Source organism: Miniopterus natalensis, chromosome 18, assembly GCF_054644295.1.
Source record: "Miniopterus natalensis isolate mMinNat1 chromosome 18, mMinNat1.hap1, whole genome shotgun sequence".
In the NCBI taxonomy this organism is placed as follows: Eukaryota; Metazoa; Chordata; class Mammalia; order Chiroptera; family Miniopteridae; genus Miniopterus; species Miniopterus natalensis.
In genome coordinates, this window is record NC_142098.1 from 14448375 (window position 1) to 14474638 (window position 26264).

A 26264-nucleotide genomic window follows, 5' to 3' on the forward strand; every position below is an offset into this window, starting at 1 on the left:
AACTAAGTGTGGTCTACTTGTGCACTGGAATATTACTCAGTCTTCAAAAGGAATGAAGCACTGACGTATGACATAGGGATGAACCTCAAAAACATTATGGTGGGTGAAAGAAGCCAGTCACAAGAGGTCATTACATAATGGCATTTATAAAGTGTCCAGAATAGGCAAATCCATAGAGACAGAAGGTAGATTAGTGGTTGTCAGGGGCTGGGGGAGAGGAGAGGGAAATGACAGCTAGGTGCGGGGTTTCTTTTTGAGGTGGTGAAAATGTTCTAAAACCGACTGTGGTGATGCCTGCACAACTCTGTGAATGCACTGGAAATCATTACGTTGCACACTTTAAGTGGGTGAACTGTATGGTGTGTGAACTGTATCTCAAAAAAACCATTAAAAGTAGAGTCGTGAATTAGTGGCCCCCTCTCTGCAAGTGGCAAAGAGTGGGCCTGGTGAGAGGCAGCTCCAGCCTTCCTTTGCCCCAGGGAGGGGCACAGAGGTCTCTGCCCCTCCTAACAGACACCACAGCTGCCCTGCCCACCCTCTACTTCCTGTAAATGCCAAAAGCCTGTTTAATCACAACCCCCCTCCTTGCCCAGGCCCCCTGGGGGACCCTCACAGGATGAGTATTTCTCAGGAAGCTTGCTCAGCAGACCAGGGGCCCCCATAGCTGGGGTGTGTTTCCAATCTGTGCCCCAAACCTCTACAAAGCACTCCTAAAATCTTCCCAGAGTGCCCAACTGGCCTATGCAGAGAGAAGGCTGGGTTCAAGACTCCCCACAGGACAGAGGTGGAGTGCCAATTTCAGACATAACATTTGTTCCCCAGGGCAGGGTTGGTGCAAGGGTCCCCAACCTGGGGTGTGCAGACTCCCAGGGATCATGGTTACAATCCAGAGACCATGGGGAGAGAAATTAAGCCTTATTGTTTTACTAACCTCTACCTGAGATGTAGACAGGCAGCAAACCACTGTGGTGTAGGGCAAACCTGTGATTTTGTCACCAATAGAAATGGCACGTCCTGTGAGAGTGGCTGCAAGCACCCTGAGATAGTGTTACATCCAGGCCTGTCCAGGCCAGGGTAGGGCCGGAGAGCTCAGGATGAACCTCACACCCACCCTTCCGGACATCAGATCGGCCAGCCAAGGGTGACAGGCCAAGGACACACAGCGCCCACAGTCCATGCCCATCTCTGTGGCCTCATGAATGCCACTTCAAGCTTGTCCTGGCCTGGGGAAGGAACATCCAGTACTGTGCCTTCACACCCCAGGATGCTGCTGGCCAGGGCAGAGGGAACAGTGAGGGCTCTCTGTGGGGTCTGATAAACAGACTAGGGACCCTGACCCTTTCTGGGGTCCCCCTATCCCCAGTTCTACCTGGTTCTGCCTTCAGGTCCCAACCCCTAGTCCCTCAGGGAACCTGGCCAGACTCCATCCCAGTGACACTGGCTCGGGCAGAGCACTCCTTCCAGGCACCTGTCACAGTCCCGGTTACACAGGCAGGAGTGCCAGGTCCCCCAGGCTACAGGCCCTTGGGGGAGGAGCCTGCTGGGCTCTGCTGCCCTCCAAGGGCCCCAGCACCTGGTGGTCACGGCCACGGTCAGCTGGAGACGCTGCCAGAGTTAGCACTGCCCCTTCTTGCCCAACTCTCTCTGTCCTGTCATCTCACACTCAGGCACCATCCAGGCTCTTCTAACTCCCCCTCTCAGCACATTCCCCTGGGGGGTGTCCGCCCTGGCTGCAACAGAGTAAACTTGACTGTTCCACCCCAGGCAAGCTCCTGGGGGTCTTGGCGAGAAGGCTTCAGCACCTGAGGGAGTTCTGGATATTTCCACAGGATTCCCCCACTCTGGCCACTGCGGGCGGAGGGAGAGCCTGGAGGCAGGGGCTGCTGCCTTCCTGAGGGTCACAGGTACCAGTGCTCAGCCTACCACCTCTGAGTCCCACAAGCTCAGAACGACTCCAGACAACTCCAACCCCAGCTTGACCAGACGGCAGCAGTGTTGAGCGTTACCTCCATATCCGCCACACTCCAGGGATCCCGTTTCTAGTTAATGCTCCTCACTGTCCTGAGAGGCAGGCGCAGGACTGGAAATTGAGGCAGGGAGGGGCGCCCAGCCCCCATTGGCCCCTGCTCTGTATTGGGGACCATGTGGCCACAAGGGTGACGCCTCCTCCTCTGTGCAACAGGGCGCCCTGCTGCAGAGGCTGCTGCTGGACTTAAAGGAGAGGTGCCGGGCGGTGCAAGTGAGAGAAATGGCAGCTTACAAACAGGGTGGGGTGGGGTGGGGTGGGGAGGAGTGATTCACTCTCCCTCTCTCGGGCTCCCCCCCCCACCCGCACCCCTCTGGCCTCCCTCTCTTCACATTCTACCCCATCTTTCTGTCTCTTCCTCCCCCTTCCCTCTCCTTCCCTCTCCTCCCTTCCTCCCTTTTCTCCTTCCTCTCTCCTGTCTCCTTAGTCCCTTCCTCCTTCTCTCCCTCCCATTGGTCCCTCTTCCTCTGTCTCTGTCTCTCTCAGCGTCTCTCCCCTACGCCCCTCCCACTGTCTCTCTACTATCTTCCTCCCCTGGCTCGCACATCACTGCATTTCTCCTCTGGCTCAGGCCTCCAGCTAATAGGACACTGTGATCACCTCATGGTCACTGTCACCACAGCTGCCTCCAGCCTGAGAAAACCCTGACCTCTGCTATAGTTCTACCACATTCTCTTGAGGATACACAGACACACACACACACACACACATACACACAATTTCCTCCAAATTGGGCCCTGCACCATGGATGCAGCCACTCAGCCTCCATGCAGGAAGCGTGAGTCCCCATTCTGTGTGTGGGACGCTGGAGCTGAGGGAGACTCCCAGCTGGGCTGTGGGCTGGGACCTTCATCCCCAGTGGGCTTACCTCCTGTCTTATTTCTACTAACTATTGGGTTCTGTGCAGACCCAAAGGGTCAGGCATGACCTCCACTGCCCAGGAGGGTCTGGCCCACAGATGTGGCCCCTTGTGCTCTGACACAGCCAAAATCATGCTGGTTCCCAGGTGGGTTTGCTCCCTCTGCCTCCAGGTGCTTAATAACGCTCCTCCTGGAGCATCTGTGATGCCCCCCAGCCTCAGGTCCCCGTGAGAAAGTCACCTCCCTAGAGGCTTTTCTCAGACACCACAGATGCCTGCCTGTCTCTCTGTTAGCCTGGCCCAGCCCCCTCTCCATCAGCATTAAAACTCAGGGAGCTGTGTCCCATACAGAGCTCTGGGGCTATCTATTCACTGCTGTCCCTGGAGTCAGCTCATTGCTTGGCATACAATCGGTACTCAATAAATAAGCCTGTGGGTCCCAACTTCCTGGGCAGACACCATGGCTGTTCCCTCTTAGCTGGTAAAGGAGACCATAAATGCAGCCCACCAAAGCCTCTGCAGTGAGAACTGGCCAGTGGGCAGTGGTCCAGGTTCTAGTAAGGTGACACTTCACGAGCATCTACTGTGTGCCTGGCACTGTGCTAGGTACTCTAGGGGTAACAGAAAGGTGTCTACACAGTTTATTTCAAGGACCCCACATACAAACAGGCAGTGTGGGGGTGGTCAGGAGTCAGGAGCTGAAATCTCAGTCATTGCGGGATCTACAATATATCTTTTTTTAGAAAAACCTTACAACTCAACAATAAAAAGACAGCCCAATTTTAAAGTGAGCATGGATCTGAACAAACATTTCTCCAAAGACATGCAAATGGCCAATAAGCCGATGAAAAGATGCTTAACATCATTATTTATCCGGGAAACGCAAATCAAAGCCACAGTGAGATACCACTTCACGCCCACTAGGACGGCCATAATCAATACGACGCAACAACAGGTGTCGGTGAGGCTGTGGAGTAACTGGAATCCTCCAACACGCTGCGGATGGGAGTGTAGGCTGGTGCTGCTGCCCTGGAAAACAGTTCCTCAAAAAGGTGAAACACATGACCCGGTAATTCTATTTGTAGGTATCTACCCAAGAGAAGGAAAGCATATACCCACACAAAACTTGGACAAGAATGTTCATAACAGCGCTATGCACAACAGCCCAAAGGTGGAGCCAACCCAAATGTCCAGCAACCGATGGCTAGATAAACGAAACGTGGTCCATCCACACAATGGAATATTATTCAGTCTTAAAAAAGAATGGAGTTCTGATACATGTGCCATGGATAAACCTTGAGAATATCGTGTTAAATAAAAGAAATCACATATTATTCCATTTGTATGAAATATCCAGAACAGGCAAATCCATAGAGATAGAAAGTAAATTAGTGGTTGTCAAAGGTTGGGGGAGGTGAGTGCGATGGGGGAAGCTAGGTAGAAGATACAGGGGATCTCTCTGTATTATTTCTCACAACTGCATGTGAATCTACAATCATCTCAAAATAAAAAAGGTTAATTATAAAACCACAAACACCAGATAGTGTTGCTGCCCTGCTTCAATTGTTAAGTGCCCTTCCCTGGCCTCCAGACAAAATCCAAAGTCCCTCTCGAGGCCTGGAAGATCTCTGCGCTCAGGCTCACTAACACTTTCCCCCTCAGTCTGCTGCAGCCACATGCCTCTTCCTTTGGTTCCTGAAACAAGCCAAGCTTGCTCGGCCTCTGAGCCGTTGCACATGCCAGCTCACGGCCCCTCACCTCCAAATAAGGTGAGGATGTGATACCTGCCTACCAGATAGGCATCCCCCCCAGTATTTCTGAGAGGGGCCTCCTGCCTCCCTTAGTTTCTGAAATCCTCCCCGTTGAAATGCCCTCCTGGGCCTCCCTATAGTCTGACTGCCACCCCCTACACTCAGAAATGCCTCATATTCTTTTTAGCGGTCCTCACCCCTGAAGCATAGACTGATGGGGAGAGGCACAGGTGCTTCTCAAGGTGTGTCCTTAGGACCCCCTGTATCGGATGGCCCCAGGTGTGTGATCCTGATGTAGACTCCTGAGCTCTCTTCTGAGGAGCCTGTAAAGGGGCCCGGGCCAGGCGATCAAGACCGGCGGCCACATGTTGCTGAGTCCCTGGTCCAGCATCTCCTGCTCTTCCCACTCCTGGCCTTTGATTCGAATCCACAGGCCTGTAGGAGTCTGCTGGCTTCACCCTCCTCCCGTCTCCCACTCTGTGCTCAATAAGATTCATCTCTGCACATTTAGCCATCTGTGGAGAATGGATGTGTTCCCATCCTGGGGTCCATGGATAAGTCCCAGGAAGTCTGTGAACCTCACAAGTGTCCATAAAACATCACATGTGTGCAGGGACATGCATGTGTCTTGAAAGGGGACCCACAGCTCCATCACACTCTCAGAGGGGCCTGGGAGAACACACAAGTTTATGAATTGCTAGATAAAGGCTCACTGAAGGCCAGGTTTCAAAGACCGTGGTATCACCTTTCCCAGTCTCTCCTGCACTATTAGACTCTGCACTCTTCCCTGGGTCTCTCAGTTTCCTCATCTGTAAAGCAAGGAAGTGGCTAAAATAATTGTTCCATCGCTGGGTGCTGGAGACTGTTCTGGAGCCAGTTGAGCCCCACTGTCCACAAATGACCTCATCAGGCCACATAATCCCATGAGCCTCACTTTTCTCATCTCTTAAATGGGAGCACATGGCTTATCTCAAAGCACCGCTTTAAGGAATAAAAGAAATAACATTCATGGTAAAGTGTACAGCCCAGTACTCGGAACAAAGCAGACATTAAAAACTGCATCCTTCTTTCAAACAGACATTTAAAAACCTGCATACGTGACTGCAGGTTTCACGTGTGTGCTTTGGAGCACTGTCAAAGTGAAGTCTATGAGACACTGCAGTGAACTGAACAGAGACCCCCCCTCGAAAGATACATCTACATCCTAACCCCTGGCACCTGTTAATGTGCCCTTATTTGGGAAAAGGTCTTTGCAAATGCAGTGAAGTTAAAAATCTTGAGATAATATCATCCTGGGTTCTGGCTGGGCCCTAAATCCAATGACAGGTGCCCTGATAAGAGAGGGAGAAGGCACAGACACAGGGGAGAAGGCCATGTGGTGACAGACGCAGCAAAATAAGAGTGCTTTCCTTACTGTAATATAGGTCTTGCGCTTGGAAACCTTCTAGTCTATTTCAGTTTTTTAAATGAAGCACCACATTAATTTCAAGAGCCACTTGACCCGGAGTTTGAAAACCTCTGTCTAGAGTAGCGACTCTTGGCCCTGCCTGCCTTTATCACATACGCAGGCCGGGTGCCACCCTCCAAGATCCTGGCTGGAGTGGTGTTGGATGGAACCCCAGATGCGTCCCAGTGATTTCGATGTGCAGCTGAGGATGCTCTGGAAGAGAGGCCCTCAACCTGAGCTGCACACTGGAATCACCTGGACAGTCTGCAAAAGAACCCCAGTGCCAGGCTGCATGCAGATCACCTCAGTCATTCCAGGCATCAGCATTTTTCAGAGCACCCAGATGACTTCATGCACAGCCAAGACTGGAACTCATGTGCTAGAGCAGTGCTTCCCACACTCGGACCTCCTGGGCATCTCCCAAACACTTGGATTCTGACCCTGGAGATATGCATTAGGGCCTGAGATTCTGAATTTGTAACTGTCTCCCAGGGGACCATCCTTGGTGATTTACTGTGCAGCGAGGTTAACAGGCACTAGCCTAGAGCTGTGCTTCTAAAGGTGGGGCCCGGACCAGCATCTTCAGCATGAATTGAAACTTATAAGAAATGCATATTCCTGGGCAAGATCTCAGGCTCAGAAATTCAGGGGTGGGGTCAGCAATCTGTTTTAACCTGCCCTTCAGGCGATCCTGATACACACCCAACTTTGGGGAGCACTGGCCTAGAGTGACAGTGATAGGCTAACACCCTGCCCAACTCCTGTGCTCCTACAGCAGCACAAACTGACCCTTGATTTTGGGGGAACCTCCAAAAGCACTAGGGGACCCTCCCTGGATCCCAACTAACACCTGTGACATTCCTGGGAAGGTGGGAGATTGCACATGTGGAGAGGGGGAAAATGTTATGATTCCATCATAGAGATGAGAACATTGAGGCTGAGAGAGGACAAGCCTTCTTCAAAGTCAGCAACTTTAGTCTTGGAGCAAGAGCTGCCCTACCCACCCTTCAAGATTCAACTCAGGGATCCCCTCCCCTAGATATCCCTGCTGCTCACTCAAGGACACATATTCCCTTCCCATCTCAGAACTCTCACCTGTAGTATTTCCATGCAGGATCCCCAAAGTCTGGCTTGAGAAAACCCTAATTATGTCACATATTTTAGTTTTGCATCCAGACTGCATGTGCTCTTTGGTAGAAATCATGTCATCCTGTTTCTTATATTTTATCTTTTATTCGTTTATTTATTCCAGTAGCCTATATTACTACAAACTATGTACTGCATACATAGTGCTATAGACTGAGTATCTGTGTCCCCAGAATTCATATATTGAAATCCAAACTCCCAATGTAATAGTATTAGGAGGTGGGGCATTTGGGAGGTGATGAGGTCATGAAGGTGTAGCTCCATGAATGTCATTAGTGCCCTTATAAAAGGGACCCCAGAAAGCTCCTTTGTCCCCCTTCCACCATGTGAGACACAAAGAAGTTGGAAGTCTGTAACCCAGAAGAGGGCCCTCACCAAACACCAAATTTGTCAGCACTTTGATCTTAAACTTCCAGCCCCTGGACCTGTGAGAAATGAATGTCTGCTGTTTATAAGCCCCCAGTCTGCAGTATCTGTTACAGCAGCCCGAAAAGACCTGAGACACAGAGTCAGTGCTCAGCAAATATTTCCAGGTTAATTCCCTGAAGGTGGAGCCGAGCTTTTCTGTCTTTGTGCCTTGAATACAGCAGGAACTCAGTAAATGCTTCTCAACGATTGAATGAATTAAGCCAGGAAAAAGATAGCAGTAAAGAGATAGAAAGTGAATAGACAGAAGGTTATTTTCTGCTCATCTGTGCTAGCACTTTGCAATGAACGCTGCTCATTAAACAGTGCTCCAAAAATGTCTTCTGGTCATGACTGGCTTGCACCATCAGAACACTGTCACTCTATTATTCATTGTATCCAACACCATTCATCTTACTCCGGTAAAACACTGGAGAGACTCTTATGAGCAATGACAGAGCCAATAACAAAACAAAATGAATCAAGGAATTATAAGTGATACTTTAAAGAGAATTTTAAGTCTTCCCTTTAACGGTCCATATCCAGTTCTAAGTTCTTGCAACGAGATGGACGTATGAAATGATGGCGGTGAATGAAATCATCAAATACTTCTGCATTTCCCAGTTCATCCCGTCCACAAATATTTATCGAGTGGCCACTGTATGCTGGCACTATTACAGTCCCTGGACACACAGCGGTGATCAGCACAGACAACACAGCCCTTCCTGCAAGGAGCTTACTTGCACTCCACCAGCACTGCCCAAGAGAACTTTTCATGATGATGGAGATGTTCCATCTCAGCTTTGTCCAATACTGTACTCTCGCTAGTCACATGTGGCTCCTGAGGACTTGAGGTGTGGCCAGTGTGGCCAAGACACTGAAATTTATACATTGTATTTCATTTTAACTCATTTAAATTTAAATTCAAAGAGTCACACGTGGCCAGTGGCCACTGGATTGGGCAGGTTGGTCTATATGACTACTGCATTGATGCTGATTTAAAGAGTGCGGTGCTAAAGTAGCTCTTCATTGGCTGCTGCAGACAAGATCACTCCTTTGCCTGCTTCTGGCTGTACACTTATAATCCCTGCACGCTCCGTGGACACTGAGCACACACAACATGAGGCAGAAGTCAACCTCAGACTTCAGAGTGACTTCAACGAGTCTTACTAAAGGACCCCACCCCAAACCTGCCTACACCGGCTGCGAGAGGCTCTCCCAATTCAGTAGGAAACACCAGGAAGGTACTCAATTTTTTTAGAAAAGACTGACAGGATTGGAGTGAAAAATAGGCAAACACCTCCCAGTGGTGGTGTTTTTTGGAGTAAGGAACCCACACACTGACAGAAGGAGAGCAGGCAAATTTCTGATGTAGGAGGGGTTGGACCCAGGAGGTCACTGGCTGGAAGTGGTGGCCTGGGGAGAATTAGAGCAAAGCCAGCCGCCCAGGCAGTTTGTGGGGGTGCTCTCCAAGGTGCTGAAGGGACGGCTCGCTCCTAAATGAAGACAGGGGGACCCAAGAGAGCCAGCCCTTTGGTCTAAACCACAGAGCCTGTTTGTGGCATCGTCGAACCCCACTGTGCTCACCTTCATCTACCACGTGGCCTCTCACAAACCAGAAAACTACAAATTGGGGGAGCGGCTGATCCAAGAGGGGATGGACCATCGTGGAAAATTAAAACAAACACCACTCTTTTTCTCGTGCTCGCAACTCTCAATATCTTGTAGTCATTTGAGGACATGATGAGTTTTATATACAAAATTACCAGCTCAGAGTTGGCAGCTAGTTATCTTTAGAGTAGTGGAGGCCTGAGGGAAATTGAGGAAGAAAGGGAGTCTTGAAGAAAAAAAAAAATAGCAGAGGTTCCTGGCCCTCCCTCCACAGCCACCACCCCCCTTTGTTTTTCCAGGGTCTGCCTCTCTCTAGCCAGGAGGGCCCACAGTCCCGTTTCATCAGGTTAGCTGCACTAACTGTTAACGTCAGCTGGGGGCTACTCGCTAACTACCGCTGCAGTGGCTATTTTCGGAGGGTGCTGATCCTCACTTCCTCACCAGCCCCGTCAGGCTTCCTAATATAAAGCCCGTCAAATTGCTCCAGGGCTGTGCCGGGTGAGGGAGTCTTCAGTAACACTTCTTTCTCAGCTATTATTGGCAACAAAGAACTAGTTATTTGCTTTTACCTTCTGCTTTCACCTCGTGGGACCTTCTCCTTCCCCAACGTGGCTGAAAGAGAATTTCTGAGGAGATGATGCTTTTATCTCCCATAGCTGAGTGCTGGATTCTTTTTGTTTCCGAAAGGAGTTTCGATGGGCCCCACTTCCTCCTAACCTGGGCATTTGGATTTAAAAAAATTTACTTCCACGTATCCACGGCTAAGTACCAAAACTATGCCCAACGGTGGTTTATTTTGTTTGGAAGAGGGGTTTCGTCCTTACAAGGGGCATTCGCTGCATAGCCATGGATTTCAAGTGGGAAGGCAGCAGTCTGCTCCATCTGTAATCTGAGCCCTCCTCCAGGGCTGGTGCTCTCCCTTCACAGGGAGGGCTGCTTCTCAGGAGCAGCAATCAGTAGGGATTGGAGTACTTGGCCAGAGAACAAAGCTGGGAGGCTGCACGTGGCTGTGTTTTGGGGGACAGGATGGTAAACGTCTCTGGGTGACAGGTATATTGTGCGCCTGCTCGCGCAGGCGCCGGGAGATCTGAATTTTGGCTGTGGGCGTGTGTGATTTGTGTGGGTGGAGGGATCTGGGCCGGTGATCGGAATCTGTGTATGAGGGGGAGAGGCCGGGTGTGTGAGATGACTCATATCTTTCAGGCTGTGGGAGGGTTTATTTGCGGGGGGTAACTTTTGGTCCCAGGAATCCTGTGTACTCAGGACCCAGGAGGAAATATTTACCTGTGTGGCTTAGCACAGGGGTCCAGCGAGTGGAGAAGAGGCAATGTGACTCGGTGGGACAGGAGTGGCGGGGGGCAGGGGAATGTGCTGCGAACATGCACTTGCCTACAAGTCTGGGCTGCTGCACCCAGAAGAGAAGAATGGGTGTGGAGGAAGAGGGGGGAAGGAGGAGGTCGTTTTGGACCAGGCAGTTTAGAGAGATTTGCTCCTGACAAAAGCACCGGCTCCGGAATCACCATCCTGAGTGTGAATCTGGGTGTGGCCCAATGCGCACGAGCCTTCTCTGAGCCTCTACTCCCCAATGTGGGAAATGGGGGACAAAATCCTGGAAAGGTACAGAGATTAAGTGCTATAATTCACGCAAACACTTGCCTAATGCCATGCACGCAGTGTTTAATATTGCCATACAGTATCCTTTTCAATATTATCATTGTCATGTCTGGCTATTGGTTCTAAAAAAAATAATCGTTACACGTGAAATTCATTGCATGTGAACTGTAATAAAATTAGTGATGGATAATAATGAATGCTTACTGGGATAGCATGTACACCACCTCAAGTAATCCACCAAATTTACAGGTATTATTATCAACTCTTTGAACAGGTGAAGAAACAAGCTCAGAGAAGTTAAATAACTTGCCCAAGGTCACAGAGCAAAGGCATAGCAGGAATTCAAGCACAACAGCTATAAACTCCACAGCAGGAGCTCCTGCCACCGAACACCCCCAGCCTCGCCATCTTCTGTTGGGAGTCACCCAACAGACTGTGGAAGCAGCTCAGTTCACTTCAATGGGCAACACCTGCCTTGTGCTCAGGGGACTGTGAACCTGAAGGAAAAGTTGTTGGCATAAGTGTCTCCAGTTGAAATGTATTCCATACCAATTCCAGCTAAATGTAGAATACATTTGCTGTTTGTGCATTACTCATGAATATCACTGTTTTCCCAAGTCAGCACTAGGAGCTGGGCTGAAGTTTGGGAGCTTTGCTGATGCCTGCCCAGTATTCCCATCCCTTGTGCACAGGAAAAGCTGGGTTGAACCATTAACTCATTAAAGGCTCTGCCCTCTCAGAAGGGAGACCCATCACAGCCCACCAGCTGATGGGGGAGAAGGCATAGAGACCCGCTGCTTTGTTCAGGCAGATTACAAGATCCCACTTAGGCTCTACCCGCTTGATGGACTGCTCAAAGGCACACAATCTCCACAGTCACTGGCCTCCTAATGAGAAGTGGGGCCATGTTCCAGCAAAGTGGCCCCAGATGTCTGGGCTTGATTATCCCAGGCCAGAAGGGTCAGTTTCGTTTTCCGCCATGCCACGGCACAAACCAAAAGGGAGCAGCTGGCCCCGGCACCCTGCATCAGTGTCTGCCTCTGTTGGCATACAGGTGGTGTGGTGAGGACAGATCGGGGTTCAGACCTTCAACTGTGCCACCAAAGGCTAGGGGGTTGGCCCCTGGGCCTTCCTAATCTCATCTGTAAAATGAATATGAACCCCTCCATCATGTGACACCCAAACAAGAAGATGAAGAGGGGAAGGGCCTTAGGGAGCTGAACACTGCTTAGCTGGTTGGACAGGGAAAGAGACCCGAGGACAAATCCAATAAACGAAGCGTTTCTCACATCAACATGTCGGACCCTAAACTCATGGCCAACCACAGAATCAGATCCTCTCTTCCCCCAGTAATCAAAACGTAATTACCACCCTTCCTTCTAAATGGAAGCTACATGAGGGCCAAGATTTCTGTCTGCTTTGCTCATTGCTCTTTTCCCAGAGTCCAGAGCACCTGACCAATGTAGGCACTCAGTAGATACTTGTTGAACGATGGACAGAATTCCACAGGCCACTGAAGATGTCCAGGGAAGGTGGGCAGACTGGGGTGCTATACTTCACCCTTAGACATTCTGGGGAGTTCCTGACTCCTCTCCTCCGCATGCTCCCATGTGAGGGTCCCCTGCACAGGACCGTGAAGCCACTCTCCTGGCTTAAGTACATCTGGGAGCACCTATGGAGAGATGGATCTGCAGAGCAGCCTGGCCTGAGCCCTGAGGTGACAACTGCTCCTGGGCTCCCAAAGCGCCCAGCTGGGAGTGCCAGGCTGCTCAACCGCCCACTTCAGCCACCCACATCTGCCGCCCAGACCTTGCTGTGCCTGCACATGGGTGCACACACACACACACACACACACACACACACACACACACGCCCACGACCTGGAACCCAGCAGGTCCGTCTGCTTGCTTGGCCCCCACGCCCCAGGGTCAGGGAACTCTCCAACCTGATCAGTGAAAACAACAGCACAGAAGAGGCCGCCTGGGACCAGGGCTGGGCACGGCTCTGACAGGCAGGAGCATTATATAATTAACTGCCCCCCACGCCTCCTCCCCTTTGAGGAATAATGAACCCTGCCTCTCAGTTGCATAAGCCAAAATAATAATTACTCTCCAGCCCTCTGTCACTCCTGGATGTGGCCAGGGAGCAGGTGTTTAGCACTTGCTTCATGAGACTTGGAGGCAGCGAGCAGGCAGGGAGAAGACCACACATACACTCATGATTTCTATGCCCACCAGAAGCACATAAGTCACTGCTGTGCCCCACTCCTTTATCCTGCCTGAAAAATTACCTAGCTGCTTCTGAGGATGAGCTCCCAGATTGGGGAGGAGGTGGGATGGAGGTGGGGGTGGGGGTGGGGGCTGCATCTAGAGAGCAGGCTTGCTTGGGGTCTGGTTTCCAGGAACGGTACATGCTCCATGCCTTTCAAATGCACCAAGGAATGAACACTGGAGTGTCTGGGACTGGGGGGTAGCTGCAGGACCACCAAAGCTTCATGTACAGAAATCATCTTACAGCACAGTGGTGGGCAGCTCCCTGGCTTCCTGCACCAGCTCAGCCCTGAATGTGGTGGCATCTTAGAATGAAGGCACAGAGCATTCCCTGAACTAATGGGGAAAATGATTCAGCCACTGAAAGGCGAGATTCCTGGGCTCTCGCTAAACAGATGGGCCTCCCTCCTTCCCTCCCTTCCAACAGTGCTAGCCCGCATCCAACCACCTAGAAGTTTATTGCCTTGTTGTGTTGGTTTGGGTTCATGTCCCCCACCTATACCTCTCCCAATCGCTCCCTTTCCATTGGCTTGAGTTGATCAGGTCTGAGGGAGGCCCTTTGGCACCGCAGGAAAACAAGAAGCAAAGCTGGGGCCTGACTCCTGGAGGCCCACACCAAGGGAGCTCGGTCAGCAAGGGGAGGGGGCCCTCTCCCACCCCCCCACCACCCTTAGTGGGTCCTAGAGGAGGCCGTGGGCCCAGTCTGGCCTTTCCGCAGGTCTCTGGCCTGCTCTTGGATGATGCACCGACACCCTGCTCAACTCCGCAGCTCCAAGGGCCTGGCTCTGCTCCTGGAAAGCCCCCAACACCCTTCAGCTGGCACAGGGGTGCTATCCCCCACCGAGCAGTGGGGCAACCTGTAGCCAGGGCAGCTGGGCCTCCAGGGAACCCCAGGAAATGCCCAGGTGCCCACGGCCCCGCTGGAGGGAGAAGCTCAACTTCTCCAGAGATAAACACAAGAGGCAAAAAGAAGGTCCCTCCTCCACCCAGCCCCCGGCCCGCCGCACCGGCGCACCTACCTCCATCGGAGTAGGTCTCAGTGCCGTAGCCGTCCTGCAGCCCGTTGCTCCAGGTCCCTTCGTACTTGGCCCCGTTGCCCGTGCACTCCCGCACCCCGTAGCGCCCCTTAAATCCGTGCGTCCACTCGCCCTTGTACACCCACTTCCCCTTGCTCTCCAGGCCGATGCCGTGGCGCTTGCCCTGCGCCCAAGTGCCCTGGTACGTGTTGCCGCTGGGCCAGGTGTAGACGCCCAGCACCTCGAAGCCGTGGCTCCACGAGCCGGTGTATTCGCCCTGGCCCTTGGGGCCGGTGCAGACGCCATGGCCGTGCGCCTTGCCGTCCTCCCAGCCTCCACAGTAGGACCCTCCATCGTCAAAATTAAACCTACCCCCACTGGACATGCATGTAATTCGGTTTGCAAATCCCGCAAACGGTGAAAAAAAAAAAAAAATAAGGCGATCAACAAACCGGATTCTTGGTTGGCTGGCTGGTTTTGTTTTGCTATTTTTTTTTTTTTTTTAAGGAAGAATGGAGAAAGCAAACACACTGCGAGCAGATCCCAAGCGGCGGGCGGCCGCGGCGCCGGCTTCGGTGGAATTTAAGTCAATCGGGGGCGATTATTCATTTTTGAGCTGCGCCGCGGAGCCTGACCAGCGTCTCGCGCTCCCGCTGGAGACAGGACCAGAGGGGAGGAGGGAGGGGGAGGGGAGGGGAGGGGAGGGAAAGGAAGGGAGGGAGGGGGCAGGAGCAGCAGCGCTGGTGCAAACGGCTCCACCTCAGCGCCAAGTGCCCCTCAGAGGCGAGCCCGCGGGGCTGGCCGCGCAGGCCGGCGCGGGGAGGGAGGCTCAGGCTCGGGGCGCAGCCCTCCACCTGCGGCTGCCGCTCTGCGGGCGCCCGAGGCCGGCGGCGGGGCCCGCGGGCGGGGGCACGGGCGGCGGCGCGGGCGGCTGCACCATATTGGGGGCCGCGGGCCGGGCCGGGGCGGCGGCGGCAGCAGCCACAGCAGCAGCAGCAGCAGCAATGCGGCGGGTCGGGCGGCGGCGGCGGCGGCGGCGGCAGCGGCGTGCGCTCCGAGCCCGGCCTGCGCGCTCTGGCCGGCGCGGCGCGCGCCCGCCCCCCGCGCGCCCCCGCCCTGGCCCCCCGCCCCCGGCGCGCCGGCAGCCTGAAGAGGGGCGCTGCGGGGCCTGGCAGAGGGCTCTGGGTGCTGGCGGGGACCCAAGGCGCCCCGCCCTCTCCCCCACCCGGCGCTCCGGCCCGCTAGGCTTTCCCCCCCTTGCTCGTGCCCGCCTGGAAATCGGGGTCCAGCCAGGGCACCCCAGCCCCCCCTTTCCCGGGACTTGGATTTAAAGGGACAGGAACTGCGTAATGGGAAGGCGCCTAGCACCCAAGGCGCTCTCTACCCCTCCCAGGAGCCGCGGGTAAAGCCGGGCTGAGCAGGCCCCGCGGGTCCGGGGGCGCCCCGAATGTTTCCGATCCCCAGCCCTGCGCCTAGGTCCGCGACGACTGCCCCTGGCTTCACTGGAGAGGCTCTTGGCAGACCACAGGTGGTTTCCCCTAAGACAAATAATCCGTCCTTTCCTTACAAGCGGTTTAGTTCCAGATGTGGGAAGCAGGGGGGCGCTCGCCTCAGAAAACATGTCCCCTCCCTATAAATTAAAAAGTCCGGCCACACGCACATATCTTGGAGTAAATATACCCCAATCCTGTCCTTTCCCCGCGCCCTGGACAACAGGTAGCCCCCCACTCCGGGAGTGGTCGCGCTTTGGGAATAAAGTGGAATCTCCACTCCAGCGTTACTAGGTCTCTCTCCACACATAGTCCCACCCCCACCCCCACCCCCAAGAGATGCTGTCTTGATTCCTGGATCCGAGTATCCTGGGACCAATTTAAAATGCATTTCCTGGACCATAAATCCGCAGGCAGAGCCCGCGTTCCCAGCTCTCCCGGAGCGCATGTGGCAAATGGCAGCAGCCAGTGCTGCAGAGGGGACACTGCACAGGGTCCAGGCTAATTGGGGTGCAGGCGGGTGGCTCGAGCTGCGTTGAGCCAGGAATTGCAAACCAGGCAGTGGAGCCTGAGATTTAGCACCGCAGAAGGGGTGCAGTTGAAACCTCCAAGTAGCCAGGGGCTCTGCCCAGCCTTATCTTGCTCGCATTGTTCCCACCTTTAGGTAAACAGGCCCTCACTGGAAGACTAGCCCTCCTCCGACCCCCAAAGTTGAAGCTCTGACTTCTTGTCTTGCCCTGGGTACCCAAGCCCCCTCCCTAAAGTGCCACCAGCCTGGAGGGCAGTCACCTCTTCATGCACCCCCTGGGGAGGGTTGTTCAGGGAGCTTTCAGTTTAGCTTTGTGATTTGTAGTTACAAAGATTCAAAGCACCTGTCTTCCTGTGCTTCTCTGAATGCCTGGGGGGTGGAATTGTTGGATGGAGCGAATCCTGGACATAGACGTTGCTCTTCAGAACACTTGGAGAATTTCCTTCTAACCCTGCAGTGCACCTGCACTTGTGACTCTCTACTTACTGGTCAGCACTTGGTATTATCGGACTTCCTATTAGGTTTCCATTTATTTTATTTTGTCAATCTAAATGGGTATGAAATAGCATCTCAAGGCTGTTTGGTAAAAATGAAAATTACATATAGTAAATATGTAGACAAAAGGGCTGCAGATTTTCCTTACAAGATTCAGGTTCAAATCCTGCTTCCAGGGTTGGCCAATTGTGTGACTCTGGGCAGTCATTTAATATCTGTGAGCTCAGTTTTCTCATTGGTAAGATGGGCATAATGGTAGTTTCCATAAAGTTGCTGTGAGAATTCAAGTAGCTGGGTCCCCAGCTCATGGTAAGCACTGAAGAAAGAGGAAATTATGTTGTTATTAGGAAACCAGCCCCCCAGCAAAGGTCATGGGTTCCTACATGGGACCCCCAGCTTTCAGCCTGCTCCTCCCAAACACTGTTGACATCAAATCACTGTTTCTCTTGCACACTCTGCACTTCCTTCCATTTTATATCCAACCTGGTTTTTTGCTGATTCAGCAGCCCTTCCTCACAGGAGCAGTGGATTGCAACTGAGATCTTATTGGAAAGTGGTGATTGGTTCCAAGCACCTGGTTAGCACCTTCTACCTCTAAGTAATACATACCTTCCCCCCAGCTGACCCTCCCTCTTCTCCTGTGCATGGTCGGATCGGCTCCAGCAGTGACAGACTCTACTGTCTGAAATGCAGATATTAGAGGCATTCGTTTTGTGCAATTTGGAAATGAATCTGCCATAAAATGGGGCTGGAGGTATTGATTTCATTTTGAAGGAAACTCTCCAAGGCTGTAAACATAGTACCACCCAGCAATTTCAAAACAAAAACCAGGGAGAAAACCAAGAAACTATACCACCATGCGGAATTTCATGGCTGTGTGCATCAGGCTCTGGGATGAATACCTCATATTAGTATCCCAAGGGCACTCCTTGGGGGACCTGGGCTTATATACGCTCTTTTCATAAAGACCAACTTGGAGCCTACCTAAGTGAAGTGTCTGGCCAAGGGGAAGATAATTACCCAGCAGGATTCCAGCCCAGGCGGTCTGGCTTTCCAGCCTGTAACCTTTCTTGCCTCTAGGCATTATATTGCCATTTCCTTCTCCCCCTTCCCATGACCATAACTGGGAAGTTTTCTGGTTTCCTTGTAGAGAAGACACCCTCCTTTTATCTCCACAGAAGCCTGTTTGTTTCCTTCAGAGAACTAAGCTACAATCTACAGTTACCTGTCTTGTCGGTGCCGGTGTTTACCCTGACTCTGCATCAAGATGTCCCATTCTGGGGACTCTTCTATAAAGTGACATGGACACTCCTCCTGCTGAGGGTTGGGTCAGCTGGTGAGTGTAGCAGAAGTGACACAATGTGACTTCAAGGGTCAGGGCATTGATGGTGACACAGCTTCTGCCTCATGGTCTCAGGATGCTAGAGCTTGGACCTGAGTCACCATGCTATAAGGAAGCCCAAGCAGCACATGGAGGGGCACACAAGGAGAGAAACAGGACCTCCAGCCCACAACCCTGGCTGGACTCCCAATCAGCCCAGCACATATTAGCAACCATGTGAGTACATCATCTTGAACTAGATCCTCCAGCTCTGGAGAACCACATGGAGCACAGACCCCACCCATGGAGCTTTCCCCACCACGTCTTATCATAATTTCAATTCCTGAACAAAATTAGTGATTGTTGTTATGTTAAGCTAGGGGTCATACGAACTACAGCTCAGGGGCCAAATCGGGCCCACGGCCTGTTTTTGTAAGTAAAGTTTTATTAGAGCACAACCGCCCCCATTCACTTACATATGCCTATGGCTGCTGTCCCACAACAATGGCAGAGTTGAGTCATTACAACAGAGTCCATATGGCCCATAAGCCTAAAATATTTAACATCTTGTTCTTTACAGAAAGAGTTTGCCAAGCTCTGTGTAGTGTTAGTCTCATCGGGCTGCCATAACAAAAAAACATAAAGGGGGGGTTATTTTCTCACAGCTCTGGAGGCTGGAGTCTGAAATCAGGGTGTAATAGGGTTGGGTTCTGGTGAGGACCCTCTTCCTGTCTTGCAGATGGCTGTTTCTCACTGTGCCCTCACCCTTGGGGAAGGCAGGAGAGAGAAGGAGAGAGAGACACCCAGTGAGCACAGGCGAGCAAGAGTGCTCTGGTGTGTTTTCTTATAAGGACACTAATCCTATGGGATCAGGCCCCACCCTTAAGACCTCATTTAACATTGATTACTTTCTTACTCCAAATCCAGCCACACTGGGGGTTAGGGCTTCAATGTTAAGTTTGGGGTGAGACATTCAATCCGTGGAACCCTGCTTTAAGTCACTGAGTTTTGGGGTGGTTTGTTATGCAGCAATAGTAACGAGAACAAGCTGTAAGCTTTGTGTAGAAGGAACCACATCTCTGTGGTTTACTCTCTTCCCCAGTAGCAGGCACACAATGGGTGTATGATACACTTTTGTTGCACAAATTACCAACCCAAGAGGTAAAGGTAAATAGCTTGGTGATAGGGATAATACCCTCTGGGCACTGGGGGACCTGGGTTTTTATTTTGGTTCTGACACTAACTTATTGTGTGACATTGGGCAAATCTACCAGCTTCCCAAGGTCCAGTGTCTTCTCCTATAAAATGGGAAACCAGGTGGTTTTCCTGGTCTGTCGATTCCATAGTTCTAGAATTTTCCTCAGCCCTCAGTCCCCCCTCTTCCCGCAGTCCAGTGTGACCCTGCACTGCTATGTGGTGGTTGAGTTTACTTATGGTCTCTGTGCCACGGATTAGTCATCAGGGCCGTGTGTGTGGCATGCATGGAGCTGCTGAGGGGAGCCTTCAGAGGGGTTATTTTTCTGTTGTCTCCTCGGGCAAGTTCCAGGGTTTGGTTGATCAGTCCTGTGGCACCCCAAAACTGATCCCCTTACACAAACTCATGCAAATGTGAGGTCAACATGGCTATAGCGCCAAGAGTCGTTGTTAGAAAGGATGTCCCCTATGTCATCCATGCAGTCAGTCCCCTTAACTGCCTGGGTTTAAAAACCAGCTCAGCTGCTTACTTGCTAGGAGCCAGTTATGGGGTATCTCTGTGCCTCTCTCCTCATCTTTATTATTATTATTATTTTATTTACTTTTAGTTCTCACCTAGTGATATTTTTTCCATTGACTTCTAGAAAGAGTGGAAGGGAGGGAGGGAGAGAGAGAGATCGATCAGTTGGCTGCCTCCCGCATGCACCACTGGGGACAGGAAACATGCAATCGGGGTACATGCTCTTAAGTGGGAATCGAACCCTCAACCCTTCTGTCTGCTGGCCAACACTCTAACCATTGAGCCAAACTGGCCAGGCCTCTCTCTCCTCATCTTTAAAGTGGCATCAACACCTGTTCCCCCTTCATAGGGTTGGGGCAAAAAGTAACCAACTTGACACAGGTAGGAAAGGCATTGCGTGGTCCTTAGCACCTTGTTGGTTCTCAGCAACTCATAGTTGTTATTACTCCTTCCCTCTCCAGGGATGGCTGTTCCCAAGAATGAAGATGGTCATCTGTTATAGGAGCTGCCTATGGCCCAGGGTTGCAGGGGGTGCCCTGTGTCCTCTACCCCGTTCTCTTCTCCAAAACCACCACTGCACAGCCTCTGGTTGTAACTCTCTACCTGTCCATACCAAGGCCCAGGGAAGAGACAATTGCTTGGAGGCACTCATAAGGGTCTAAACCCTTTGGGGTTCAGACTAAAAGCATCTTTTTTTCTTAAAGCTGGGGAAACTGAGGCTTAGGCAGGTCAAGTGAGTGGCGCAAGGCCACAGACAACTAGCAGGTGTCAGCACCAGGGCTTGACCCCCAAAAGGCAAGGAGAAATTGGGGGGACTCTCACTTCTGGGCTGTTCTCCACTGCCAGAGCCCAGCCGTCAGGCACAGGAGTCCTTTGTTTTTTATTAATTGCTGACCAGCTCCAGGGTTGAAGGAGAAAACTTGAAAAACTTTAATCTGAGCTTTGAAATTCAACTCTAAGACATGGCTGGGTGTGGTTTTTCCCTTACCTTGTAGCTCCCTAGGCCCACATCTTGGTCCCAGGAAATGCTAGTAATAACAGTGGTGAAAAGGACTGCCAACTGTTTGCCAGGCACTATCCCAGCATTTTCCAGTTTTAATTCATTTGTTCCTCATAACATCTCCAATAAGTGGTTCCTAGAGGATGTTATTATCCCTGGGTTATGAATGAGAAAACCGAGGCAGAGAGCAGATAGTAGTAGGGGCAACTTGCCTAAGATAGGCAAGTCAATTATTAAACAAATGGTTCTGCAACCTTGGCATTCCAAGCTTAAGCGTTTCGGGCCTCATGCACTCTATTTGTCCTCTCCACCAGGAGTGCCAGGAACGCCCATCCCTGACCATCTTTTATAAGGACAGCCAGTGGGTGCCGGCTGTGAGCTGGGCTCTCGAGATCCCTACCTCGCCCAAGCCACATATGCCCCTAGGGTGGGTGCCACTTTATGGGTGAGAGTCAGAGCCTTGGGCAAATGAGCTAAAAAGCTAACCTGCCAGTAAGTGGCAATGTGGATTCAGAGCAGGCATATAGCCACCCCTTTCCACCCTACTCTCCTCAGTAAACCTTCACCCTCATTCCTAAACTATCTTCTCCAGCTGAGCCACTAGAACCATGACATCAGGGGCTAGCAGCAATAACAGCAGTCACGGCACTCTGCCACCACAGCTGCCACTCGGCTCTGCCTTGTGCCCAGCCCTGGAAAGTATCAAGTGAAGCGACAATAATAGAAGCGTCTAGTTCAAGATATAGAACGTTTCCCTGTGCACCTCCCATCACTCTTTCCCTCCACGCAGCACAAGGTACAGCTGTTCTGCCTTACCCTTGAACTTCATACACATGGAATCATACATTTATGTATGGCTTCTTTCATTCAACATTATGTCTTAAATTCATCTGATTTGTAATGTATAATAGCACTTTGTTCTTTTTGTTGCTGTATAGTATTTCATTGAATACACTACAATTTACTTATCTATTCCCCTGCTTATAAACATGTGTATTGTTTGCAATCTGGGGTTATTTTGAATAAAGCTACTGTGAACACTTTTATGTGTCACTTCTAGGAGTGAACTTACTGGGACATAGGGTGGATGTATATTTAATTTTAGTATTTAGTTTTCCAAAATGGTTGATGCAATTTGCACTCCCCCAGCAGAGGGTGAGAGTTCCAGTTGCTCCACATCCTAACCAACACTTGGTAATGTCAGTCTTCTTAATTTTAGCCAATATAGTGGATGTGTAATGGTATTTTATTGTGATTTTAATTTGCATTTCTTAGATAAACACTTTGTAAAATAATGAGGCTTATTTTTTACTTATATTTACTATTTAATTTTTATTTTTGATGTCTATATTATTATTTGTTGTATTTATTTTTAGTTTCCTTCTGAGAATATCATATGCTACAGCTTTTCTACTTAGATTGCTAATGTAAAGTTTTCTTTGAAAATAAATCTATCCAAGTTTTTTTAATAAAGAGTGGGGGAGATACATTTAACGAATAATATTATGCAATTAATAAGTCAGCAGGGATGAGAGTGTGGCAATTTACTGGAAGAGAGGTGGACCTCTCTGACCTCAAGGATAAAGGTAAAAGCAGACTGGACAGAAACCAAGAACTGAAAAGTCAGAACCCAAGTTTTTTCTTTTTCCTGGGCCCCACTGTCTCTCCTCTTGGCCTGTATGCTTTATGTTTCTGCTCCCCATACACCAGTTTTCTCTGCCGCAGTCTGCTCTTTCCAGCATCTCTCAGTCCAACACCCTGACAGTCAATAACCTGGACTCTATGGATCCTGATTTCTGGGAGAGTCTGCTTGGGCCAACGCAGGTCAGGTATTCATTCCTCACCTAGCCAGCTGTGGTCAAGGAGTGGCATCCTGCCTAGGACAGCAGGAAGAAACCATAATTGACATTTCTAGTGCAAGTAGAGGAAGCACATTCTGAATCAAAAATTGGGACATGTATTCTGTCGATGGGACAGATGATTTGACATTGAGAAGGGAAGAGCTATGAAAAAAATGGTAGGCATAATTTTACTTCCTTACTTACCAAGAACTAAAATCATCTATGACCCCAAACAAGCACTGTCACTGTTCATTCAGTTTCTAGATGAAGACAATTATGGAGAGAAGTAGAGGAAAGGATGAAGAGGAGGGTAATGAAGAAGTGATTTGGATGAATTAGCAAGAAGGAAAAAGAGAGGATGTGGTGGTGGTGAGGTCGTGATAGTGAAGATAATGGTGATAATGGTGATGACGGTGATGATGTCATGATGATGGTGATGATGGTGGTGGTGATGAGGATGATGTTGTGATGATAGTAATGATGATGGTGGTGGTGGTGATGTCATGATGATAGTGATGATGGTGGTGATGATGGTGGTGATGATGGTGGTGGTGATGGTGGTGGTGGTAGTGGTAGTGATGGTGATGGTGATGGTGAGGATGGTGGTGGTGGTGGTGGTGATGGTGAGGAGGATGGTGATGTTGATGGTGATTAATTTTACATTGATGTTCCTGGCTCCGTGCTCAGCACTTTACATTAGCTATCACATTTAACCCTAAAACCTTATGAAGCTAGTACCATTATTATCCCCATTTTAGAGATGAGGAAACCTAAGGCTTTGACAGGTCAAGTCACTCGCCCAAGATAGAAATGAGCCCAAGCTGCTAACAGCAGAGCACGGGCTTGCAACCACCACACTCTTCTATCTCAGGTATAAACATCCTTTCATTGTGTAAGAAGAACTGTTGTCTGGTCGAGCCATATATTTGCACAATCTGATGAATGGTTATACAGCAAATGCCCACAAACAACCACCCAGGCCAAGGAATTGAACATGATCAGCACCCCCAGAACCCAAGATGTGCCCCTCCCCAATCATAGCCTTCTCCGTCCCCATGACAAAACCATTAATCTGAATTTATGGTCATCTTTTTGTCTTTATATTTTATCACCTGTGTATATATATTCCTAAGCACTGTAGTTCAGTTTTGCCTGTTGTTGAACTTTATGTGATTAGAATTATACTATATGCATTCTCTTTGCCAACATTGTGTTTGAGGTTCATCCATATGGTTGTGCATCTCTGGGGTCCATTTGTTCTCTTAGCTGTGTAATGTTCCCTTTTATGAATATCCATTCTCTGTAACTGGACATCTGGCTTGTTTCCAGTGTGGGGGTATTACAAGCGACTGCTTCCTCTTGCTGGTCTATGCACTCTGAACCATGTGCACCCATCTCTTTGCCCAGGAACATTTGTTCACTCTCAGGACTCACCATAAATATTCTTCTCCAGGGACTCCTCAGGCCAGGTACCTCTTCTCTAAGCACCTGTGCTCCTCCCATTATGGCATATGTCACTCTGCCATGCAGTTACCTTTAAATTCATGGCCTCATCCACTCACATGGGGAGAGGGAGCGCTGCAAGGTGGGACCCTGTCAGGTTCCTCTCCTCCCCCTCGACACCCAGCACGATGTCTGGCACACACTAGGAATTCGATGATCGCATTTTGAGTAAATGACGAATGAAAAAATGAATGATTAGTCAGCACTCCCTAATCCTTTGTTCAACTGAAGCTTGTCACATAAGTGAATTGTGGAGCCCAGAGGTGCTGTTAAGACATTCACTCAGCTGTGGCTGCTTCTGATCTGTGTCTGGACCTTGTATGACACAGGCTGATATCACAGACATGGCACCTGGGGACACAGTCTCCAGGCAGAGGAGTGGGGAAGGTTACAGAGGCCTCACTCACACTTGCTGCTCAGTAGGTGGTATATTGGAAGCATAAAGACATCCAGAAAAACACTTCCGACTTCATTGCCTTTTTCTCTTTCCTCCTTCTCTGCCTCCCAGGGCTAATAAGTGTGATTAGACCTCATTAGAGCCAGGCAGCTAGTGGTTTCCTCGTGGCTTTTTCTTATCTCCCGTGTATCTGATTTTTCCATCCCCATGGAAGATTAGTGAGCAGGCGGTGACAGGAAGAGGCCCACGGACCTGCTGGTTCATCAGAGAGGAAGATGAAAGCCACCGAGTCTAGGCAAGGGCTGCGGGCAGGGGCTGAGCTGCCACAGTGTGACGGGTGTATCAGAGGGTCAAAGCCAGCATGCGGAGGCTCAGAGGTCGGGGAGGTGAATCTGGAAGTCACAGTAGTAGATTGGAGGCCTGGCCAGAGTAGACCAGCCGCTGTGCAGACCAGGCCAGGTGAGTTCACATCTATCCTATCAGTGACGGGTTTCATCAGAGCCCACTGGCCTCAGGATAGAATCCAGCCTCCTTAACATGGTTGGCAAGACCTGCCTGACCGGCGCCTGCCTATCCCTTCTGCCTCTTCCCTCTCTCCTCTCTACTTTCTGCTCCTATATCCCATCCTGCCTAGGCCGGCCTCTGCCCTCTCACATTCTGTTCCCCCTGCCTGGTGCATTCTTTCATGTCTCAGCTTAGTAATGCCTTTTCCCCAGGAAGCCTACCTGACCCCCTACCCCATCCAAGGCCGGGGTGGATACTCCTGCCCTGTTCTCCCAGGGCTCCTTGGACCTTCTGACTCAGAGCATTGGCACACTGTGTGGTCCAGGTTTGTTTCATCAGCAGCATTCTCTGCTAGATGATTAAGGACAGGGACCGTGACCGATGTGTTCACATTCTATCCCAACTCAGCGTCTGTACATAGTAAGTGCTCAGTAAATATGATTCGGGGTAACTGAATGAATAAGATGGTAAAGCATTTTCTCAGGATCGTGAGGTGACTCAGAGGTAACTGGGACTAGAGATAGCTCTTTCTCTCTCCCAGCTCTGTCCCCCAACCTTGCCTTCCTCGTAGACAGAGCCAGGAAGGCCTGCCTCTCCTTTCTAGTTGCTGCCTCTCGTGCCTACTTAAGCTTGCAATGGACGTAGGGCTGTTCAGCATCTGTTACACTTTACTTGGGGAAAAGCATCCAGATTGCTCCCTGATCCTCGGCCCATGTGTTGGGTAGTCTCCATCCGAGTGCTGACCTGTTTTAACCCCTGAATCAAGTATTACCCGAAGGTAGACCTATGTTTGAACTTACCCACTCACTGGAGTACAGAAGCAAACACATTCCCCTTTTGCTTACATCACTCTGAGATGGGCTTTTTAGTAACTGCAAAAGGATGCTTTTTAACAGCTTTACTGAGATATGATTCACATACCATATAATACATACATTTAAAGCGTATAATTCCATGTTTTTAGCATAATCATAAACGATGTAAATGATCACCAGTGTAATTTTACCTTTCCCTCACCCCCAAAGAAACCTGTACCTATTAGCACTTGCTCCCCTCCCCCCGCCCCTGAAAAGCACTACTTTGCTTCCTGTCTCTACGGATTCACTTACTCTGGACATTTTCTATAAATGCAACCAAACACTATGGGCCTTTTGTAACCTGTCTTCTCTCACTCAGCATGTTTTCAAGGCTCACCCATGTTATAGCATGTATCAGGGCTTCGTTCCTTCTTAATGCCAAGAAATATTCCATTGTATGAATGGACTGCATTTTGTTTATCCATTCATCAGTTGATGGACGTTTGGGTAGTTTCCACTTTGGGCCAT

At 50.5% G+C, this 26264-nt stretch overlaps 1 protein-coding gene across 1 annotated transcript in view; it reads right to left on the reverse strand.

The window, feature by feature from the left end:
* The window catches only part of JPH3 (junctophilin 3), a 78962-nt gene extending 64432 nt beyond the window's left edge, over positions 1 to 14530 (reverse strand). The window contains exon 1 of the mRNA XM_016197293.2: positions 14149 to 14530. Coding sequence (XP_016052779.1) covers positions 14149 to 14530 — 382 coding nt within the window. The remainder of the gene's footprint in view (positions 1 to 14148) is intronic.
* Positions 14531 to 26264: the final 11734 nt, after the last annotated feature.